General features: G+C 46.8%; 1 protein-coding gene across 6 annotated transcripts in view; it reads right to left on the bottom strand.

Annotated features, from left to right (window-relative positions):
• TLE3 (transducin-like enhancer of split 3 (E(sp1) homolog, Drosophila)) overlaps positions 1-24,368 on the bottom strand; it is a 60,543-nt gene that overhangs the window by 33,297 nt on the left and 2,878 nt on the right. For all 6 annotated transcript variants that reach the window (XM_006888349.1, XM_006888347.1, XM_006888348.1 and 3 more), the window contains exon 4: positions 23,760-23,804. In XM_006888349.1, the coding sequence (XP_006888411.1) occupies positions 23,760-23,804 (45 nt within the window). The remainder of the gene's footprint in view (positions 1-23,759; positions 23,805-24,368) is intronic.

The raw sequence follows: 24,368 nt of genomic DNA, 5'->3' as shown, positions 1-24,368 counted from the left end.
ACAATCTGTTATCAATACAGCAGCCGTGGTCCAGGGCACCAACTCCATCCTTCCTGCCATCTTGGTCCTTTAAAGCTGCCGTCTGTGAGCCAAATCCTCAGAAGCAAAGCTCAGAGGCAGTGGGTGTTAGGGGCTAGGAAGAGGGCTTCCTTTGGAAAGCACACTGGAAAGAAGGTGTTTGGGGAGGCTGGCACTGCCTTTGAAAGTTTCTTTTCAAGTGTGGTTCAAAGGGGGGAGGCTGCGTTGCTGGAAAAATATTGTTCCTCAGAAGGAACTAATCTGCCCGACACAGACAGATACCAAGTTCAGAGGGACACGCACAGAGGTCCTGCTGGAAGATTCAGAATCCGCACCCCCAACCGAGCCCTGGTAGCAACATCTGCTCAACATTGCTGTCGAGATTATTAGGGGAAATAAATGACAGAAAACAAGATAGTGGGGGGCAGTGCAATTTCCTAAAGAGCAATCTGTTCCATGTGCTTTAGTGGCTCCCATTTGCATGATCATCTCCTCATTAAAGCAGGACCTCCAAACATCTTGCTGTAAACTGAGGGCACTTGAGCAGAGTCTGAAAGGTTATTTCCCTACGAACAATGTAGTATTTACAACCACTGTGACTTCAGGGATCGCCCAGGACAACATAAGGGGGGAGGTGGAGTGTGCTGTAGATTGAATGATGTCGCCAAGAAAGGGAGCTTAAATGTCTAACCCTCCCTGTACCTGTGAAAGTAACTTTATTTGAAACTAAGGGGGACACACCCAAACCCCACTACTGTCAATCTGATTCTAACTCACAGTGAAATCATCAATGAGTTGCAGAGTCACGGGCGTATAGTCCTTTGGTAGCTGAACAGCTAATCCAAAGGCTCCTCTGGTGGTTGGAACAAGGAAAAAAGAAAAGATGTGCCATCTCCTCCTGCGTTAGTCACGGCCTCAAAAAATCAGCTGGAGGGTGTGCTATGAGTCAGTTCCGACTCAATGGCAATGAGCTGGAGAAGAATGATGAAAAACCGGAGAAAAATCTTCGTTCCTCAGATTGGCTGGTAGATTTGAACCACTGACCGTTCAGTTAGCAGCCCAACACTTTAACCTACTACGCCACGAGTGTCATACTGGATTACAAAATCAAGCGCTCTGCTTGGAGTCAATTCCAACTCACAGCAATGCAGGATAGAGAACTGCCCCATGGGTTTTCTTTACGGAAATCTTTACTGAAGAGGGGAGCTCTGGTGGCGTAGTCAGTAGGGAGTTGCACTGCTAACCCAGAGGCTAGCACCCCTCCAGCAGTTCAAATCTACCAGTTGCTCTGAGGGAGAGACATGAGCAATCTCCTCTCCTGGAATTTTCAGTCTCTGAAACCCAACGGAAGCGCAGTCAGTCATGGGTCAGTTCTGACTTCACAGCAACAAGCCGAGTTGAGAAATCTTTATGGGAGCGGGCTCACCTTTCTTCTGGAGAGCAGCTGGTGGATTAGAACCACTGGGCAGCCCCACATTTCACCAACTATGCCACCAGGGCTCCCTACAGGAGTAGGATGGGCCTTAATCCAAGAGTGGTGTCGCTCAGGACTCATAGCAACGCCAGGCGCCAACAGCTCTGAACCCTGCGCTATCCTGAGCCAATCTCACTGTCTCTGACACACCTACCCCCAGGACCTCAGTTACTGTGGTCAATTCATCTCCTGAGCCAAAGAGGAGGAAATAAATGTTTTCTACCAACTTTTGCTGTTGGAAATCGATTGAACATGCAACCAAGGAGTCGGGGACCTTATAAAAAGCCAACAAAAGGCATAGACAGACTAAAGCAGAGGGAAAACAGCCATCTGAAGACAGAGGAAGAGACTGGTGACAGTGAGGAACCCAAGATATAAGGAACCAGCAGAAGCTGGAACCAGCAAAGATGAGACCCTCCTTGAACCTCCAGAGAGCATGGCCCGATGAACACCCCATCTTCTGACTTCAGGAATTGTAAGCTAATAAATTTCCTTCATTTCACCCTGCTGCCTTTATGGTCTTTGTTACAGCAGCCTTAAGAAACTAATACAGAGCCTCATCTTACTCCTCAGGCCCAGCAAACCTCTTTCTCGTCAGCAGCCAGCCCAGTCCCTGGTCTTGTATTTAGTCGAATGCTTGACACACAGACGACAGGCACTTTCACAAAACGGTCTCGCCAGTCTTTAGTTTTAAACTGCCCAGCCATCTGTACCCGTGGGCTCTGAGAAGGCGCACTTCAGTTTAACCTGAGCCAAATAACAAACAAAGAGCAGGAGAAACCTGCCACTTTTAAAGAGCATGCTATAATCCAAAACCACTCAGAAATGACCTGCCTTCTACTCCCAGTGCTGCCCTCCATCCAGCTGTGAGGCTTTGGGCAAATTACTTCCCTCATCTGGGCTTCAATTTTGCTGTGTGCAAAATGGAAGAAGCCAACAAGGTAACTTATAACATCCAAGAGCCATCATTTGGCGCTTTAAAACACTAAACCACCTCTAAATTGCTCTGTGACATGTTATTTTCCTCTATGGTGTTGTCAGCTGGAGTCACATCTACCCTCAACTCTCGGCAACACCATACACAATGGAACAAAACTCTGCCCCGTCCAGCTCTGCCTAGTCCTGCACTATCCCTACGACAGTCAGACCATTATGATCCATAAAGTTTTCACTGGCTGATTTTTAGGAATAGATAGCCAGGCCTTTCTTTTTATTCCCTCTTAAGTTTAGAAGTTCAGCTGAAACTTGTCAGCATCATAAGCCACAAGCAAGCCTCCAGTGATGCACGGATGGTGGTGACTGCTCATGAGATTCATTACCAAAAAAATAAACTTTCACATAGAAGGTGAGAATCCTACTACTGAGCCACCACCGCTCCTATTTCTTCTATATTGCAATAAGCCATCCAGTGTCCCTCCACAGCACAGAGGAGAATGGCCTCATGTGACTTCCTAGACTGTAACCTTTATAGGAACCTATCACTGAGTCCTTTATAGGAACCTTTATATCACTGAGTCTTTTCTCCTGCAGAGTGGTTGATGGGCTCGAACTGCGACCCTTTTGGTGAACAGTTGAGTGCTTGATCACCCCCAGAGCTCCAGATTTGTTCTAGGAATGCTGCACAAAACACAACATCACACAAGTTTAAAGGATGATCGGAGAAAATCCAAGCCACCTGGAGATGTGGGGAGATACTCGGCAATGAGCTGGGATGGAACTCAATCCCCCCGAACCAGTCTGCACAGCATGGACCTTTCCAAAACCTCTCAGAATTGACCTAGGATGGAACTCAATCCCCAGAACTAGACTTCACAGCATGGACCATTCCAAAACCTCTCAGAATTGACCTAGGATGGAACTCAATCCCCCGAAACAGTCTGCACAGCATGGACCATTCCAAAACCTCTCAGAATTGACCTAAGATGGAACTCAATCCCCCGAACCAGTCTGCACACCACGGACCATTCCAAAACCTCTCAGAATTGACCTAGGATGGAACTCAATCCCCTGAAACAGTCTGCACAGCATGGACCATTCCAAAACCTCTCAGAAATGGCCTGGCTTCTACTTGCTGCATGGAACTGTCTGTCAGAGGCTCCAGGCAACAGCAGGGATGTCCTATCTGTCAATGTCAAGTGTCTAATGCTCAGAATCTGTGGTTCAGAAGCTAAGACTGGCTGGCAAGCCCAAAGCAGTCAAATCAGATGAGGATCCTTCAAGACCTCTCTCTGTCTTTTCCTGAGACAGAAAGAACTGACTCACAATTGACCCTCTGTTGGATTTTTGAAGCTGTGAACCACAGGGGAGGAGACTGCCCATCTTTCTCCTAAGGAGCTGCTCGTGGATTCGAACTCTCAAGAGAGGTATGGCCTCTAGGTTAGCAACCCAGCTCCCTAATGACTACACCACCACTGGAATCCTATGTCTGCCAGACACGCCAAGGGGTATTGTCTGTTCCTACTGTAATCCTGTTCACACTCCTAAACGGAAAATCTGGGCAATGCTGTACATTGTGACTAGGAGTCTAGAGATTCAGTTGTGAATGGGTGTAAGAAAAATGAGATGCAGATTTATCCTCCAAAAAACCATAGCACGTTATGGGTTTACACCCCAACTCTGTGTCTAGCATGCTTAGTGACCTCTGAGAAGACTCCTAATTCCCGGTGTCTGGGTCTCTGGTTGAATGACACACTGTCATCAGGTCAGAACCAACTCAGAGCTGGCCCACCAGGAGGTTTGAACAGGCTGTAAATCTCCCAGAAGATAGCTCCTCTGTCTCCCACTGAGCAGATGGTAGATTTGAACCACCTGCCTTTGGGTTTAGTGTGCAACTCCTTACACATTAGGCCACCACAGCTCACACCTCCGGAAAAAAAGAGTTTGGAGAGAGAATCAAAGAGTCCTGGTGGCTTGGTGGTTAATTACTTGGCTGATAAAGAAAAACTCAGTAGTTCAAATCCACTAGCTTCTCTACAGAAGAAAGATGTGGCATTCTACTTCCACAAATATTCCTCGGAGATGTTCTACTTTTTTCCACAGAATCACTACAAGTAGATTTTTGGGATCAGGGTCTCAGTTACTTCTGTCATTCCTGAATTTTAATCAGGTTTTACCTGGCCCTTTGACTTGAGTCCTGAGCACTCAAAATACATTGACTTCATCTTGGATTAATTAAGCTCATGGGGGCACGGGGAGGACGAAGAAGAGGGGACTCTATCCTCCCAGCAGCCTACCCGCAGCCAGGCACCACATGCAACTAGCAATCAAATACTGGAAGACTGGGGAGCTCTGGTGGCCTAGTGGCAAGGAGCTGCAACTACAATCCCAGAGGCGAATGGTTCGAATCCACCAGATGCTCTGCCGGGTAAGGAGGGACAATCCCTCCTGTACCAGTCAGATCTGATTTGATGGTACACACACACACACACACACACACACACACACACACACACACACAAAAATACTGGAAGACTGTGAAACAATGTGTCCTGGGCGATTTTAATTTAAAATATCCCATTGCAGATCTGAGGTAATTCTAAATTGATAGGCCCTCAATGATTTGACTAGATGTAGACATCCCTTCCCAGAGTTCCTTGCCAAATAAAGCACGTTGGCTCTTTATCAAGGATGGGGACAGAAAGGGATGAGCCCTCCAAAGGTGAAAGTGGGGTTCCCAAGGCCCATTCTACTCTCTCCACAGGTTATGGGGGGAAGAAGAGTGTAAGAAGGGGTAAATAAATGATCCACTTAACAGCCACGGGAGATAATGACCCCTGCTACTCAGGGGACCACTGAGGGTTTACATCACAGATTACTCAATGATAGGTGAGCCTCCTTAAAGGCTCTTTTAGCACTGACATATTGATCAAATTATATATAACTACAACGCTATTAAATATTTATGTCTTCCGAGGAAGCCTTCTGAATTCTTTATATGCTGGGAGGACTTGATACAAGAAAGGCCCAGACCCTCGCATGACCCTGCGGACAATCTGTCTCCTGGGGGCAGGAGGAGGAACGCTGGCCTGGCCTGGGAGGGACAGTCAGTACATGACTGCCTGTGTATCCCTCAAGTGACAATGATAGCAGGGACGCAGGGCCGGGTGGGAGGGACATGCTCACCTTAACCCAGCCAGGACAAATGAGAGGCAGCAGTGTCTGGGGCTGCGGCACCAGTGTCATAACAAACACTATGTGCTTCCCTAAAAGGAAATCCATCTCTTATCCCGGGTCCCCCAGGGTCCCCCAGAAATCGCCGACATTTCCTTCCAGCATTCTAAGTAGAAGGGAGGGTGGGTGAGGCAGATGAGGACAGAAACACACAGGCTGTGACCCCAGACTGGAGAGCTGGCAAGTTAGAATCAAGTGACCTGCAATCTAGTTTCAGGTCTACCCCAAGCTGGGGCCTCAATTTCCATCACATGAAGAAGGTAGATTTGGATGCAGTGTAATCATCAGAAAGAGCCAAGATGGCTCAAGTAGTTAAGGGCTTGACTGCTAACAGGACATCAGCAGGTTAAACCCAGGAGAAAGATGAAGCAGTCAGCTCCTATCAGGATTACAGTTTAGGAAATCCTCAGGAACAATTCTACTGTCCTACAGAGTCACTATAAACCAGCAGACTTGATGGCAGTGGGGTTTATAACAATCAGAGCTCTCAAAAATGAAGCAGGGGCTGTGTGCAAATGAGCTCCCCGTCCTAGGGAGTATTCAATGGCCACTTACAGGAAAATGGGGCAGAATTACTAGATGGCAGCTCAAGTCCTTCCTGGACTCCAAGACCCTAAGATTCTAAGACTTTTCAAGTCTCTTAGACTCTCAGTTTCCACCCTCCGGGATTCCTGTTAACAAGATCCAATAATCTTTAAATATTTGTTCACTTTTAATTTCTTGGTTCCCAAACACATTAAATTCTGCCTGCCTGGTACCCACTGCAGGGGGTGGCCCTCAAAGAGCTAGTTTGTACAGACAGAACAGGGAAAGCTTTTTCAGATTACACCTTCCCCCAACACAGCCCATTCATCCCAGGCTCCACCCCCATCCTCCCTCCCCCCTCCCCTTAGATAACCTCCTCCCCCTCCCCCACCTTCTCTGACTCCATTGGCCAACTCCTGCCAGGAAGAAAAATTCTCAATTCATCCCTGAGAGGTTGCCATGGTAACCCCCAGCCACCTAATCCCCCTTGGAACATTATGCAAATCTCCCCTTGCCCCTCAACAGGCTGTAAAAGTCACATTACTCTTGCAGAGGCAATTCTTTAAATTTGGGGAGTCTCCCTATGAGATTAGTGCTCCAAATGAAATGCAGGCTATGGCTCCCTAAGGACAGGGCTCTGGGGGAAACTCAGGTGACAAGAAGAGGAGGTCAGTGTTAGGGGACAGAAACACAACCCTTTCTATCTACCCCACCCAAGAGCACAGCCCTCTGGTGGCCTGGGACCTCCAAGGTTAAACTAAAAGGATCTGAGGTTCCTCTCTCCCCAGATACTAAAGCAGGGGGAGGAGATGGGAATGGTGTCTTTTGCACATAAAAATCAAAGCATTTATTTAGCAACTTGTCTCTTGTATAATCTACACCTCAAAAAAAGACCTTGGCCCAAAGCACCACCATACAAGTTAGAATTCATAGAATGGGAGGTCTGAAAAACACACTCAGTTATGTTAATTTAACCCTTTATTTTGTGGATGAAGATACAGCACAGTCCTAGGTCACAAAGCAGAGCAGGGCACAACAGAACCCCTCAGCTCTGCAGTCAGGATTCTTCCCCTACAACAGGGGTTCTCACCAGGGAACACTTGGTAATATCTGGGGACATTTTGGGGTATCACAACTAGGGTAATGCTATGGATTCAACTCTACTGGAAGTTAAGGGTCAGGAGTCTACCCAAAAAACACCCAGCAAGTAAGTCCTGGTGAAACTCTTTTCAAAAATTTCCCCTTAGAATCCCTACGGAAGCAATCCTGATCAAAATACCAACAGCTTTCTTTACAGAAACTTTCTATCCAGTCAGAACTGACTAACAGCTGAGCCTCCAGCGGGTTTTCAGAGGCAGTAAATTGCACAGGATACTGTCTACCTTTCTTCCACAAAGCAGCTGGTGGATTCAAACTCCCTGCCTGTGGGTTGGCAGCGCAACCACTTACCTACAAGGCCACCAGACTTTCTAAAGAAAAGTCAATACTTAATTTTATATGGAATGGCACAAGTTCCCAATGGCTACAACTATGCTAGAGAACAAATCAGGACTCATTTCCAGATGGTAAAATAGACTCTATAACTACCATAACCAAAACAGTATGGCACTAGCCTCATAACAGACACAGAAGCCAATGGGGTAGAATTGAGAGTCCGGAAACAAACTCTGACATCAATGGTCAAGTGATTCTGCCTCAAACCACAACTAAAAAAATCAAATTCAGAACACACTGATGACCTAAATGTGCACACAAATCTTAGAAGATAATGCTAGCATAAAGCTATGAGGTTGAGCTTTTAACAAGTTGTCTAACATAATTACAAATGCACAAACGTCTTGACAAAAGACAAGAGTGACTGCATAAAACTAAAAAACTTCTGTTCATCAGATTTTACCCAAAGACTGGAAAGACAAATGAATGACTGATAGAACATTTTTGGAAGCCATATTATCTGACAAGTTCTAGGAATCAAAATAGCCAGAAAACTCTCAACAACAACAAAAAGGAAAATAACCCAATCCTCAAAGGGGGCAAAGACGTGACTAGACCTTACACCAGCGAGGAATATGAAATAACCACCAAAATACAAGATGTTCAACCCCATGAGCCATTACAGAGATGCAAATCAAAACCACAACGAGATAGCATTTCACTCCTACGACCAAGGATGGCTCAAACAAAAACAGAAAATAACAAATGTTGGTATGTGGGGAAACTCGAATCCTTATTCATTGCGGATGGGAATGCACTGTTCCTCAAAAGACTAAAAACAGACTAACCATATGGCCCAGCAATTCCTCTCTGGGACCTGAAAGTGAAGATTCAAATAGAGACTTGTGCACCAATATCTGTTGCAGAACTATTCAGAACAGTCAGAAGGTGGAAACAACCTAAATATTCAAAACACGGGCGGACAGATGCAATGTGGTGCACACACACAATGGGAAACTACTACATCAGTGGGAGAAAAGCAGTTTTGATACATGCTGCAATATCGAAGGATAGATATTAAAATACCAAGGTGAGTGAAATAAGTCAATCACAAAACAAAAAATACTGTATAATCTCACGTATGTAGAAAACCAAGAAGAGAACAATGCTGAGAATATGATTTACCAGTGGTTATAACAAGAAAGGAGCTGCTGCGAGTGTGTATGTTAATACTCAAAAACCCTAATGGGATTTGGTTCCTGGGTTTGGAGATTTGGAGTCAAAGCACATACCTGTAACTGGCTTCTGTTCTGCCTCCCAGCTTTCTGCTCAGTGCCTAGGGTCTTCAAAGCTTGCAAAGAGGTGCCAGCCAAGGTACAAAAATTGGTCTCTATTCTCCTGAGACCATGAAGGAGTCAGGAACTAGGAGGACCATATGGAACATGTAGGAGGTATGGTCTGTAGTTGTGTTTTACGGCTAAACAAAGGCCACAGATCTCCAGTGGTTCAAACCCACCACTGACTCCACCAGGGAAACACAGGCAAGTCTCTTCCCATCAAGATTTACACCCACAGAAATCCATTCAAGGGTTATTATGAATAGGAATTGACTCAATGGCAGTGAGCCTGAATTTGATACGGAATGCATAGTTATAACCTCTATGAACAACTACCTCCTTTGCCTTCAGACCACAAGAGTGGATGGTGCCCATTCCCAAGCATTTTCATCAAAGAGTCCACAGAAAAACCCTGATTAAAAGAGAGGAAAGACAGAATTTCAAATTCTCAAAGACTCAAGACTTCCTGGGGCCATGGTGGTTAGACAAAATCCTGAAACTACTGCCTGAGATCATCTTTAAGCCTGAAATAAAAAAATCCCCTGGAATCTTTTTAAAATCAAGCTCTAGTTTAGCTTGACTAATAAAAAATGCCTGCCTTGAGCAATATGCTCTTTTTAAGCACCATCTATATGGGATCAAAGTGACAAGACCAACTAGAAAGATTAGACAAGAACTTTAGAGGAAGTTCCTATCTAATCTCATTGGGGAGGGACAACTCAGAAAAGGCTGGTAGAGATAGGCTGTATCAATGTCACCAACTGTTGTGTGTGACAATCCTGGAACTAGTGTATATTTACTGTGTTTTACTGTGTGTATCCTCAACAAACTGGTTCCCCCAACCCGCCCTCCCCAAAAAAAGGTAAAGAAAACTCTACAGAGCACAGTGCTACACACCCACACAGAGCTTTAGTTGACATGACAGTTTTCGGTTCAGGCCTAAATATCCTGCAATGCATAGGACAGACCTCCAAACAAAGAACTCAGAGTTGGCCCTCGAGCAGGTTTTCAGAGACTGCCCATCCTTCTCTCATGGAGCAGCTGGTGGATTCAAGTCTTTGGGTTCAGTGCAACTCCTCATTGCCAAGCTGCCAGAGCTCCTTAAATAATTATCCAGTCTCAAATGGCAATAGTGCTGAGGTTCATTCGTGGCTGTACAGTGAATGGAAGGAGACCATCCATCTCTTTCTTCTGCAAAGCTCCGGGTGGATTTGAACCACCAGAGGAATGGCCTTTGGGTTGACAACACAACTCCCTGTGGATGAGGCCACCTGAGCTCCCAGGATAATGCTTATTTATGTCTTTACTAAATTCGCAAACTGTCCAGAAACTTCCCATCAATGGAATCCAAACTCTCAAGTGCAAGTGGGCTGGAAATGGGCACACAAGACCACTTCAAAAAACCAGATCCTGTTACGGCCCTTGGGGAAAAGATCCGGTGTGAGAAGAAACACACATGATTTCCAGCTTTTAACTTGCTCTGGTCCATCACAAGACAATGAGCAAGTCACTTAGCCTCTTTAAACTCAGTATTTCTATCTGCTGTGTGGGGGTTCATGACATCTACACTGCGAGACTGGCATATGAAGAGAGAAACAACAACGTATGAGAAATGGTTCCGGTAAGCTCTACGTATTACACCAAGGATCTTGCCCTCTTTGAGGCCCTCTCAACCTTTGAGACTTTGTCCCATTGTGAAAACCTCTTACTGACATCTCTCTACTGCCAGATACCACGCTAAAGCCATAATAGGTACCATCTGATAGGAATCTTTATAACATCCCTTATAACTGCACTAACCAATAGATGATGCCTCCTGAGACGGTATAATTAAAATTGAAAGTGCAATTCTTCAGTCACATTCCAACCGTTCATTAGCTGTAAGGGGGCTGGGGGAATGACTATATTGGGGAGTGCAAATGTTCGAGATTTCCAACACTGCAGAAAGTTCTAGCAGAGAGCGTTGCTCGAGGCAGGGGGCATTCTTATTATCATCATCTCCACCAGAGAAGACAAAAAGCTTTCCTGGTGTAGCCTGTAGTGTGTCGAACTGATAACCAAGACTTCCCACCTCCAGCAGTTCAGTCCTATCAGCAGCTCCAAGAACTATGAGTAATCTCTTCCCTTCCCCGTAAGATTTACAGCCTCAGAAACCTGATGGAGGGCTGCTGTGAGTCAGAATCAACTCGGGAGGAGTGAGAAGAGTGTGAAACAGATAAAGAAACTTAGGTGAAGTATCTACCCAAAGCTCCAAAGCAAGTCGCGATCTAGGCCTCAAGCCCAAGAGCGTCTAGTGAGGAAGTCTATCAGGACAAACCACCTCCCAGCTCCTGATCCTGAAGGTTCCTGCACCCAACCACCCAGGATCTCCCTTTGAGAACCAAGTGGCTTCGGATGGAGAAACTCAAGACTTCGTCAGCACAAAAGAGCCAGCAGACCTGGATTACTGGGAACTCACTGAACTGCTGACCAGGGAAGAATGCTGAGATACTGTGCTTCCTTAAGAGATTTAAAGCCTCAGAAACCCCAAGGGACAGTCTCCATCCTACAGGGTCATTATAAGTCAGAATCAACCCGATGGCAACACTGTGGGCACCACACCCACTTCCGTAAAGTGCGGGGAGAGCTCCGTGTTCCTTCAGCATGCTGACAGGAAGGAAGGTCAAGCGGATGGACAATGAAGGAAAGCTGAGTAAGGGCTCCTGCCAAGTGGAGTTAAGAGTCAGGTCAGAGAAAACAGACAAAACCCAAAAGGGTGAGGAGAAAGGATCTAGCAGTTCCTGCAGGCTGGGCTCCTGAGAAGTGTCAAAGCACTGAGTGACCTAGGGGTCAGCAGTGTTTCATCAGCCACGGAAGGACCCTGGCAGAGTGGGACAGCTTTTGGCAAGGGATGGGGGTTGATTTTCAGTCCTTACTGTATCCCCTCAGTTCAAGTCTAGTGTCTTGGTTTTGAAGCTACTCAGAAGACAATCTAACAATGGACATGGACGGGTAGGAGACAGGGTGAGACCATCTGTCTTCCCTAATTTATCCAGGGTCTGTTTGTCCCTAGGACTTGTTCTCTTAGGCAATAAGAACCAGACTATAGCCCTCTCCCTCAGAAAGAGTTATGAGGAAAAGACAGCTGCTGGGAAGGTGGAGAGCTCTGGTGGCCTAGTGGTAAGGAGCTGTGCTGGCAACCCAAAGGTGGTGGTGGTGGTGGTGGTTGTTATATGCCATCGAGTCGCTTGCGACTCATAGCAAAGCTATATACAACATCCCTAAACTCTGCTCTGTCTTGTGCCAATCACACTGTCTCCGATACACCCATCCCGATTACCCCAGTCACTGAATCAATCCACCTCATAGGGGGCCTTCCCCTTCTGCGCTGTCCCTCCACCCCACCAAGCATGATGTCCTCTCCAAGGACCTGTCCCTCCTTGCAACATGTCCAAAGTATGTTAGACGTGTGTTAGACGGAGCTTTAGAATCCTTGCCTCCAAGGAGCAGCCCGTTCTGACCCTTTCCAGGATGAAATCTGTTTTCTTGGCAGTCCATGGTACTTTCAATACTCTTCTCCAGCACCATAGCTCAAAGGCATCAATTCTCCTTCTATCCTTAGTCATTGCCCAACTCTCTGATGCATAGACCAAGTGCCTGTATCAGACACACCTTAGTCTCCAAAGAGACACCATTGCTCTTCAGTACTTTGGAGAGGTCCCTAACAGCAGACATTCCCATGGCAATACGTCTTCTAATTTCCTGGCTACTGGTGCCAAGAGTGATGACTGTGGAGCCAAGCAAACTGAAGCTGTGAACAATCTCAATCTCTTCACCATCCATCCTGATGCTGTTAATTGGTCCAGTGGTGAGAATCTTTGTCTTCTTGACATTGAGCCTCAATCCATACACAGTCTTAATCCACCACCTGCTCCACGGGAAAAAGATGGGCCATCAACTGCCTCTGAGAACCTGGACAGCTATGGGTCATTGGTTCCAATTCAACAATACACAACAGAGAAAGCAGCAGGCAATCAATGTTGATCAATGAATCCTGGCCAACTCCCTCCTCCATCACCTTGTTCTCATACTTACTCTAGTCCCAACTAGCTGTTTGACCCCTCACTCCATTTATTTACTATTATCACCGGCTGCTTCTAGGGAGCTCCGGTTGCCTGGTCCACAGGGCGCTGCACTATTAACCTAAAAAAGGTTGGTTTGAATCCAGCAGTGGCTGCATGGGAGAGAGGCAATCTCTTCTCCTGTGCTTTATGGTCTCTGAAGGCTCGCTGGAGGGTCAGCTATGAGTCGGCTCTGACTCAGAAAGCAACGTGAGGAAGAGAGAGAAGTGCTGCCTCTCCTGTGCCCGAGTTTGGACCTGACTAAGGGCCAGTAGTTCCTGTACGCATTACTCCCCTAGAGTGGACAGGGCAGATATGCCTGGCGTACTGCACCATGTTTTACTGCACTTGGCAGACAGTGCATTAAGCACAGACTCGAGATGTATAAGCAGGTCTATCAGCACCATTTCCCCAACAAACTGTGTTCACTTTGTGCCTCTCTATCAGTTGGGTAACTCTTCACTTTTCTCAAACATTTTCATTACGCTGTTGCACACTTTATAGACCAAAGGGGAAAAAAAGTTGAAGAGTTGTGAACACTAGTTGTGAACATTAATTTTATATGCGCTGAGAGGCTGAAATAGTCATACGACACATTTTATTATGATGGTCTGGGACTGAACCCAAATTCTTCCAAGGTATGTATTTTCACCCCTTGTCAACTCTTCTTCACTGCACAGCCTCCCCCAACCCTGTACAAGTCGGCACCAATTCAAACTCTCAGCAGGACAAAGCATGCCACGGCTTTATCAGAGTCAGAAGACTTACTCAGGGCTCTCCCCAGTGAACTATTCGTGAAGTGGGAGGACATTCTGATCACAGACCAGCTGAGGGGTGTAGGAGTTTAAGCCCAATGCCTTCACAGTCAACCACGTGAGGGATATCTTTTCCCCACCCCCAGCTACTCCAGGTACTCGCAGTGCCACACGACTGGCAGAGAGAACTTTATGTCCATGCGTCTGGGCTGCTGGTTCGGTGGTAGAATCCCAGCCTTCTGTGTAGGAGACCTGGATATGAATCCCAGACCATGTTCCTCCCATGAAGCCACCACCCATCTGTCAGCAGAGGCTTGCATGTTACTAAGACGATTCACCAGTGCTTCCAGATTAACTAGGAAGAATGGCCTTCCAAAAACCAGCCAGTAATCACCAGCATATATGAACACAGGGTCTGATACCAGACTGTGGAGATGTAGCAGGACCTGGAAGCATTTAGTTCTGCTGTGCTTAGGGTCACCAGGTGGCAGGAGCCGGCCCCAGTGCACAACCTGTCTCCAAAGTAACCTTTCTAATTGGGTCAATACAGGTACATTTAGAATCAGAAAAAAAATAAATAAAAAATTGAAGAGTTGTGAATACTGGTGGTACAGGATGTAAAGGGAAAGCGACAGGGCCACAACAGAACTTCAAACCCAGACAGCCTGTCTGCCTGGACATGTCAAGCAGAGTCTACCTCTAAGTCCCTGACCCCCTCTCCCTAGTCCTAAATTCAGTTTTGCCTATCTCTTCCCCATTCCTTATTCCTCCCAATTGTTGTTGCTGTTGTTATCTGTTATACTCCCTGAATGCTTTATCATTTCTCCTTTATTTATCTCTTGTCCTTTGCATTCTTTTTTCCTTTTACATCTAAATCTTCTAAATCCTCTAAACCTTCTCCAGCTCTCAAGGATAAAGATCTAAAATGCCTTAAGATACCTGGGAGTTGTATTGGCCCAAGTAGCTAAGCGCTGAGCTATTAACAGAAAGGTTGAGGATTCCAACCCATTTGCCACTCCACTGAGAGAAAAGACCTGTTGATCTGCCTCTGTAAAGCCCAGGAAAGCCTACAGGGCAGGTAAAACTCACTGTCATGGGAGAACTGACTCACAGCTGGCCTCCCACTGGGTTTCCGAGGCTGCAAACCACACAGGAGGAGATGGCTCTGCTTTCTTCTGAGGACTGGCTTAGTTAGCAGCGCTGCTGTCTAGGGACTAGGCCACCAGAGCCCCCTCTGTCACATAAAGTTCCTATGAGTCAGGATCATAGGATGGACCATAGAGGACAAGGTTCAGATCTGCTGTTTATAGAGTCTCTATGTGTGGTAGCCCATGGCACCTAACAACATGAGTCAGAATCTATTCCAAGGCGTATAACACCTTAAAGGTGGTGACACACCTCAGTTGTAATCACGTCTTTTCTAGCCCACAGGCCTCTCTCAGAAGCTCAAGTTTGCATTCTCCGCAGAAAGCTTGATAATGGGTCCAGGAAACCCCTAAAATACAGAAGAACCCTCCCTGAGTATCCACAAAATCTTCATGCTGGGGGTTGGATAGACAGCTGCTAGGTCAGAGGCAATGGACCTTGGGAATGCCCCCCCTCCACAATGCACCCACCTCTCCTAAATACTGGGGAGAACACAACACTGCAGCGGCCCTGGGTGTGAACGGGACCCTTCACCCCCCAGGCCTTCCATGCCATGCTCTGAAGCTTTTATCCCCATGCTCTTTCTCCTGGACCGAGGTATCTAACTTCTTAGGAACCTAAGATGAAGACTTATAATCTGCTTTGCAAACAACTGAGCACTTAGAGAAAAAGCAAGACTCTATGTTAGTATCAACAGTATTTGGAAGATTGAGTTTCTCAAATTGGGGATCATTTGGTGATAGTCACCGCAAGACCTCAGAATCTGGGTGATTCCAGAGGTCGATGAATGAGAGGGAGGGAGTGGCAAAGGGCACACAGCTAAGTGCCATCCATATCCTATGGTGCCAGGAGCTGTCAGTCTGAAAACAGAGTAGCCACCAACTACAACACAGACCACCGACTGCAACACGGCTGCCCTGGCCTCTCAGTCCTGATTCCTGGTCTACTTCACCTCTGGAAACTTAGCTCATTTCATACCCTTCACAGAATGCAGTCAATAAAGGAAAGATATGGTGATTTAGGATAAAGGAATCTCTTCCCAAAAAGGTTACACTGCATCTTCAAGGCAATAATGCCAAGTCTGCTGGGGTAGAAGGGTCCCAGTTGTTTGTTCTCAGGCAAAACCTGTAAGGCTAAGTAGACAGACGGGATTAACCTTTTAAACCTGGCATGAACCTCTATTTAAAAATACAAGTCCTCAGCCACACTTATCTGCATGGTTCACCTGGAAGGGACTCTGCAGAGCAAATGCTGTATTCAGGCATTTCCAACTTCAACTCGTAGGGAAACCCCATGACTGAGAACTGTTTCATATGACTGGCAGTCGGTAAGAAGTTTCACTGTTAACCCAAAGGTTGTGGTTGAAATCCACAAGCTGCTCCTTAGAAGAAAAACGGGCGGGCTCTTCCTGTTGCAATCTATAGCCTCTGTAACCCAACAGAGAGGGTCAGTTTTTTAGCTGAACCGACTCCATGCAATGAGTAAGAATACAGCCACACACTGTCGGGTTTTTTCCCCCTCCCTTAGAGTCACTCGCTGGGTTTGAACCAATGACCTTTCTGTTAGCAGCCAAGTGCTTGTTTAAAGGTTGCTGTCCCAGGACTTCTGGCAGAAAGAACAAAACTCCTGGACTCTGACGTACAGGGGCTGAAAGGTTCTTGATGAGTGACCCTTGAACAGGCTGGCCCCTGCTCACATCCTCCATCAAAGGGGTCTCAACCTAAACATTCAGTGACAAGTTGAGGAAGCCCCCACCCCCATGCTGACCAGAGCAACCTTCCTTAGCAAACAAAAGAACTTAAATGAATGGAGAGGGGGAGTGAGCCTCCCACATACCTCCTTGAGAAAGGAAAGGCCCCAACAGCCCCTGGGGGAGGGGGGTGGGGGGGAGCTGCCACCCACAGTTTGCTGTCTGGAATGGAGGATGCTTCCAAGAAATAAGCCCAGCCCACCCCTCCACGTACACACAGCCCCCACTCATGGAGGCAGGAAATTCCCCCTTTCCTAAGTTTCTCCTTCCTCAGACTGGAGAGGGAGTGTTTATTTTGAAAGGCCAGAAGAAAGAAAAGGAAAAGCCAAGGGTGGGAAGGCGGGGAAGGGAAGGAAGCGCTGGGCTGTGAGTCTCTCTGAGAGCATTTGTTGAAAACAAGATATTGTCCCTTTAAGCATATAAAAACAAGGCCCTTAAGCACGCAGTTCTCACTCTGGTACACAATTATGGGTGCTTTCAGCTGTCTAGCACTACTTCAAGTGCTCTCTTAAACCAGACTGTCAACGGCATGTTGAAAGCTATTTTGCTGGCTGCTATCATTAATAGCGAAGTGGAGAGCTGGGCTGATGAGAATTAAATATGGGGGAGGGGGCAGGTCATAACCAGTCATTACAGAATTACCAGCATGGGGAAGGAGACAATGCCACTTTGGGGAATACAGTTCAAGCCGGCATGTTACCCAGGGTGGGGGCCAGGCCTACAGCCAGTGCCCCAGCCCCCAGCCGGGACCAGACTAGGGTCAGCCTGGAAGGGTCATATGTGCATGGAGGTCTGGTGAGGGGAACAGAGTGGAGGACAACAGAGTGGAGGGCGTGAGGAGGACAGAGGCAGCTGCGAAACGTCTCCACCTGGACTCAGTTCCCAAATGCAGCTCTCTCTCTTCCACCATTTCAAAGGCTTGTGGTTCCAGAAAATACCTCCAGACCTTTTACACAGACTGCCGCTCACGTCGACCTTCCAAAGCCGCTGTCACTGTAAAGCCTGGTCAAATCGGTTTCTACTCACAGTGACCCTACAGGACAGAGCAAAACTGCCCCATAAGGTAGGAATCCTTACTGGGCCTGATTAACAAGTCTTTTTTTTCTTTCAGGGCCACTGGGAGGGTTAGAACCACCAACCTCCTGACTTAATCCCTGTGTCACCAAGGGTCCTTCGTGAATCTCTCATAGTGGCTGGAAGCTATGCTGCTATCCCAAAGGCAGGTGGCTCAAATTCACTAGCTGATTTGCAGGAAAAGAATGGGCAATCTTGTTATCAGTCAGTTCTTAACTGCCGGCACACAGCAAAAACCAACCTCCCTTTAAAGACTTGGCTCAAGTAACAGCTCTTCTGTGAAGTCTTCTCTGACCTGCCTCCCTTTCCCGGGTGCTCCTGCCACACTCAGTCCACATTAGCACTTACCTCACTGCATTGCAATTGCTTATTTAGATGCCTGGCTCCCTGGTAGAGGGAAGGACAGCGGTGTCTTATTCGTCTGCGAAACCACCTCCAGCCCGCACCAGGCACGTCCCAGGCCCCTAATAACTCTTTTAGGAATGAATCCAACCCCCTCATTTTGCTGATGAAAAAACTGGATGCACAGGGACAGGGGGGATGCCTGCAGAACTGGCAGTCTGGCCACAACCAAACTCCACCACCTCCCTCTCTGGTGGCACAATGCCTAAAGCACTGGGCTGCTAAGAAAAGTGCAGGTTCAAATCTATCAGCTGCTCTGAAGGAGCAAGACAGGCATTCTCCAGTAAAGATTTACAACTTCAAAAATCTAATACAGGGTTCACCAAGAAACAGCACCACTTACACAGGAGTGGGCTAGGTTTGGCTTCCCTGATCCTTCTCTTAGGGCTTAAGGGAGCTCCGGTAGCCTAGTGGTTAGGGAGTTACCCTCTCAACTCAGAGGCAGGTAGTTCATATCCACCTCCTATTTCTTCTCATATTCCACCTCAGGAGAAAGATGAGTAATCTCTTCCTTTGCAACTTACTGTTACTGTCTTATGTGATCAAGTTGGAAGAGACTCCTAGGTGACCCTCCAGTGGGAAAGATTGCTCATCTTAATCCCTCGGAGCCTCGGGTGGATTCGAATAGCTGACCTTTGGGTTGGCAATACAACTGGAGGATCAGCTCTGAGTCAATTTCGACTTGATGGCAGTTGGCAGTCCACCCTCCAAGTAATTCTAGATCAGAAAACTTGTCTACTGGGCATCTATTAGAGGCTTCCAGCATGCTATACAAATGAGATCATGAGAGACAGCATCAGTGAGCAGGGAATTCACAGGGGGAAAACTTATCATCTTCTTGCCCCTGTTGTTGTTTTAAGTGCCGTCGAGTCACAGGCAACTCATAGCAACCCTATGACAAAAGACCTGGACTCTTGTATAACTTTCGTCCTTTCTCCAGGTTCATAGGGTTTCCAGAGGAAAGCTACTTCGGAAGTGGATGCCACTCCTGCTTACATGCTTGTTTTAAATCGGGAGCTCCACTAAACACTGTCCTCTATGGGTAACAATTATTGCATTTGACACATCAGTGTCAGTGTTCAGCTTCACAGCAACCACGAGTTACCTCTAAACAGCAAGTGGACAGACCAGGGCTATATGACCTAGAAGAATGTTTCACCAAAAACAAAGACAGTCAGAACTGTGGGAGTGGGTGGGGAGGCGACGGACACGTGAGGCAGGTGAGCTTTGATGGAAGTGAGAGGTTTGATGGGAGCCAGCACCCTGGCCAAGAAATAACACTGGAATTAACTTCTGAGCTCAACCTAGATACCACACGAATACAAGGGCCTGTCCAACTTTATAGCTGTCCTGTCCGAATCTCCAAACGGCCCCCTCTCATTCCTGCCAAGACACAGACTCCATTCACTGGCAGGGTCCCACCATCCGATGGCTCCACTGACCACCAGCTTATTCCTGATGGTCACTCAAATTCAGAGATCTTCCAGCTGTGTCCCTCATTACTGAGAAAACCCGTAAAGGGGAGCTGAGGGACAGCTGGAAACCTCTCAGTGCTTACTTCCACCCTTCATTCATGGCCACCCCTCTGGCTTTCTATACCCTCAGGTAAAACAGCCCACAAGTTTTACCACCTTCACCTTGCCCATGAACTTTACCTCTGGGATTGCTAGTTACACGTTTTGTGTTATTACTGCATATACCAATCATTAGCTGTATAAAGAGCTGGCAATTTGGAGCAGGGCTGTGGGCAAGGAAGGGTTCAGCTGATACGGTTATACAACCTGAAATTGAGTACTTTGGACTTTGGGGCTGCTAGGCTTGTAGCCTCAGCCTCTTGAGATATCAGAGAGAAGCAATGATAATTAAAGACACAGGGTGCTCTCAGGTTGCAAATGAGCACTCTTCAATTTATTGAGTCTTGCATAAAAAAAATGACTTGGGTTAGTCTCAAGTCTAGTAAAATAGCAAGTAGGACTCTGGACATACCAGCTCACCTCAGTTTCTTCATCTGTAACTTAAAAGGTTACAGATCATGGATCAGAAGCCTCAGGGCCCTCCTAGTTCCAAGATTACAAAAGCAGCTTAGAGGAAGAGCTTCTAAACTTACAAAGAAAGTAATCAGTCTTAAGAGTCCCTGGGTGGTACAATGCTAATGCTCTTGGTTGCTAATCAAAGGGTTGGCAGTTCAAATCCCCCAGAGTTGCCCTGAAAGGCAGGCCTAGAGATCCACTTCTGAAAAAACAGTCATTGAATGTGGGATCACCATGAGTTGAAATTGGTTTTATCATGGTGGCATATGATGTCACCCAGAGAGGGTGACAAGGCAGATGGATCTAGCTTCTTATGATACCAGTGCCTCAAATTCATGGCACAAGTTGTTTGGAGGTCTTCTTTCTAAGCCGGCTTTGCTACTCCTGGCTGAAATGGGGGAGCCTCTGCAGGAGTATGATGGTAATTGGGGAGCTGGTTGGGCACCTCAACTCCCAGGCCTTTCTGAATCACTTGACTTTCTTTCCAGAAGCCGGGGTTTGGGGAGGTGACTCTAAAAGTCCCAGACCAGGACCTTCTGTAATCTCTACTGTAATTAGGGAGGGAAGTAGAAGAGTAAGAGGAGAAACCATTTACTACTTCTCTGGGATTTGACAGCTTGGAAAAAGAGAGGGAGACAGAGAAACAGCCAGGGAAGGGGCCGGCCACAGGGAGTGGAACCTCCTAGTGAAATAAAACTGGGCTCAATGCACCTCATCAGCTGTCCTCTGTCAATACTTGGGCCCATCTGGCAGAGCCAGAGGTTCTCAGCTAATCGGCATTTCCCACACAGCCAGTAAATAAGAGCTTTTTAAGAAATATGTGGTGATGAGGGTGTGTGTGCGCGCGCGTGTGTGTGTAAGAGAGTGGGCTAACGATCACGAGAATACTTAAGATGCTAGCTCTGAGGATCGTTTATTACTGAAGTACAGACAGTCCCCAGCCCCCACCCCAGCCCCAGTTTAAAGATGAAGAATCCAGCCTGTTTGTTCCAGGCAGATGTAATCACACGAACAGTCAAGTCTAGAGGGCAGGACACTGCATGAATAATTCAAGCACTCCAGTCACTTGATTGTGTGTGCAGATAAAACACCAGTCAACCGCTAAACAGGTCAGCTGATAAACTTGTTTGCTCAGGCCTAACCACCATCCGCCAAATGCACCCAAGACCAGCACTACAATTAGTGGCAGGGTTTCTTCTGCAGAACCCTTGCAAGTCTGGGGAGTGGCCAGCCCCATTAGGTCAGGGTTGCATTGCTCAGTGCCTGGTTTATTCACCTCCTCGCCTCTTTGTTCCTACACAGCCACAGGGATTCACCCAACTCAGAGATTGCCATTAACCCCATAAGGTCACTGGAAGCAGGCAAACACACACACACCCACACATACCCCTCTCTCCATCTCTCTCTTCCTGTGAGGAAACAAATGGGAACAACTCTGAGGCTAAAAGGCAGAAAAATAAGTGAGAGAGAGAGAAAGACACTCAATTTGGAAAGCCAGAGACCTAGATTTGAGTCTCAGCTCTGAGCTCCTGTCCTACACTTGTATCTCCAATGCAAGTCCCGGTTTCCTTACTCATCAAACAAAAAGGGGCAACTGAAAGGATTAAACGCGACAATGCTGCCAAACCTCAGGCATTCTCTCCCTTAAGAGCCCAGTCTGGGGAATGGCCAGGAGTCCCAGATGCTCACAGCTGCTCTTATACAAACATCCCCACCAAATTCATTAAGATGTTTAACTCTTTGCAGGCACACGCAGTGTCCCCAGGACCCAGAGAAGAGTTTTGCTCTGCCAGGCCAGTGGATTCCTTGTGCCAAGGCACCATCCACTCCCAGACCTGGGGACACCATCCCTGAGGACCACAACATGCAACCACATGTTACACCTTAATTACAAAGTGCTAAGGCAAACTGCTGCTATAAATGTTAAACCCAAGTGCAATTATCCTCTTTATACACACCCAAGATACTAAGAAAGAAAAAAGAAGGGGTGAAGAAAGAGACATGGTGACACCTTGGCCTAGCTATCCAAGGTTCCTTGAACACCTGGGACCCCAACTCTACTTCAGGCATTCTATGACTCCTCAGAGCCAGGCAGTTCCACCTCAAACTGGGCAGAACTTGTTTCTCGAGCCCATTGCCCTGAAGAGGTCCATCTCGCTATCTGCTTACTATTTCCGTGGGTAACAAGTGAAAACTTCATCTATTTTTACACACGAAGGTTTGCTTTCATGTACCTTTGAAAAGCACAGACCCCCATTAGGCCAGAAACTGGCTATGGACATGATCAATAAATCCAGGTTCTTTTCAAGTAACAGTGGAGCTCTCCCAGGGAGGGCAAAAGAAATTCTACATTCAAAAGAGGCTCTGTATGAAGCCACTAGAGCGAGCTGGAACCTGTAAGGGCTCCAGAAGGTCACCTGCCCTGCTTACCTGCCCTGGGGCCTTGAGCTCCCCCCCTTAAAAAGTATAATTTACAGACCTTGTAAATGACTGTTAATTTAGCGCAGAAAATCTATATAAGTCACGGCACCAAAGGCTAGAATGAGTCAACAGTCTTTTGAGATTTCAAGAACACCAATTGTTAAAAAGAACAACCAGCCTGTGCCATTTATACGTGCCAAGTCAACTCCACCGGCCAGCCAAGCCAAATTATAGGCAGCCTCTCCTTGGAACACAAATACACAAACAGGCCTCTCCCACATCCCAGGCCCGCACCCGGACTAGTTACTGATATGCATTGAGATAAAGGGTATTTGTATTTGCACGGTTTGAGGTATACTGTTATTAGAACAGTGACAATATGAGGTAGTTTACATATCCATCAAAGGACAACAGGACTCGCCAAACTGGTTTGACTTCAGGATTTCAAAGCTGAGCTCAACTCCCCAGCCATCTCCACAGCCCTAGCGAGGCTGCCTGTGGGCAAAAGTTACTTCACCTCTCCAACTTCAGCTTCCTTCTCTGTGAAATGGGACCGCAGCTGCCTTCCAATTAAGACAAAGATGAGAAAGCTACCTCACAAATGGAAGGCGTTAGTGCTGTATTTCAAGCTGGCTTTGTGTTTTTAAGCAGTTAGTGGCTTTGCTCCTTTAAATTTCAGCTTGGCCTGGCTTTTAAGGCTCTTGAAGTTTAATCTTATCAAGGCAGAACATCGCATTTAAAAAAAAAACACAACCCTCCTCCTGCATTTCCTCTAGAGAATTTTACATTAAAACAGATAAAAGCAGCCAGTCACCTCAGGGTTTTCAAAGGTTTGTAAAGCAGATCCTGAAGGTACAACTCTCCCTTTGGTCCTTTATCCTCCACCAAGATCCAAGACCAGGACTAATTTCACAAGCTCCAATGCTAAAAGCTCAATCCATCCCTCAAGTACGCAAAGCTTCAGAGCTGGCATTTCAAGGACTGGATCCACTCAAGGAAAAGGGAGGGGGGCAGGGCAGCAAAACCAAGCTGGATTTTCAAACAGGAGGGGCCATAAACATTCTGCACATATCTAAGTTTGTTTTCTTAATTAAGTCCATTTCATAAAGAGGAAAGTGCTTACCTGCTTGTGCATTTCAATGTTCAAGCCGTAGGACATCTCATAGTACTACAAATAAAAAAGAATTACACACACAAAAAAAAGAATTACCAGGCAACCCAGAAATCGGTTCACTCTTCAAAGTCCAGGTTTCTTTCTTAGAAAGGATTTGGCCAAATTGTGCTTTGATGACACATTTGCTGAAGACATTTTAAATCTTGCCCCAAAGCAGGCCTACAGAGGAGTTTAAGAACTGACTATGGGTGAGAATTAACTTTCATTCAACAAAATATACACAGGAGTAAGAAACGCTCCGGGCTCTGCCTCCAACAAGCAGTGCATGTGCTATACATCCTGTTTATACAAGGTTTGGGTTCAACAGAGAATTGTGTGTACACTGGGACCCTCTCCTCCACTGAGAGATATTTAGCGATGTGTGGAAGGCCTCTTATGTGGAAAGCCGTAGAGGGAGTGGCACTTAAGTGCCTCCCATGCCCTCTCACAAATAGAAACCTAAATTTACTAGAAGCTAGGAAAAGGGAAAACAATCTACTGCTCCAGGGCTGAAAAGACTTTCAGTTGGAGAATCCAGAGAGAAGAGGAATGGAGGGAGGAGGGCGTTAAAAGGCTCTC

This window comes from Elephantulus edwardii, unplaced genomic scaffold (assembly GCF_000299155.1).
Source record: "Elephantulus edwardii isolate Elephantulus edwardi_28Jun2011 unplaced genomic scaffold, EleEdw1.0 scaffold00066, whole genome shotgun sequence".
Classification (NCBI taxonomy): Eukaryota; Metazoa; Chordata; class Mammalia; order Macroscelidea; family Macroscelididae; genus Elephantulus; species Elephantulus edwardii.
Note: the sequence above shows the minus strand (reverse complement) of the source record. Positions and strands in the feature narration are given on the sequence as shown.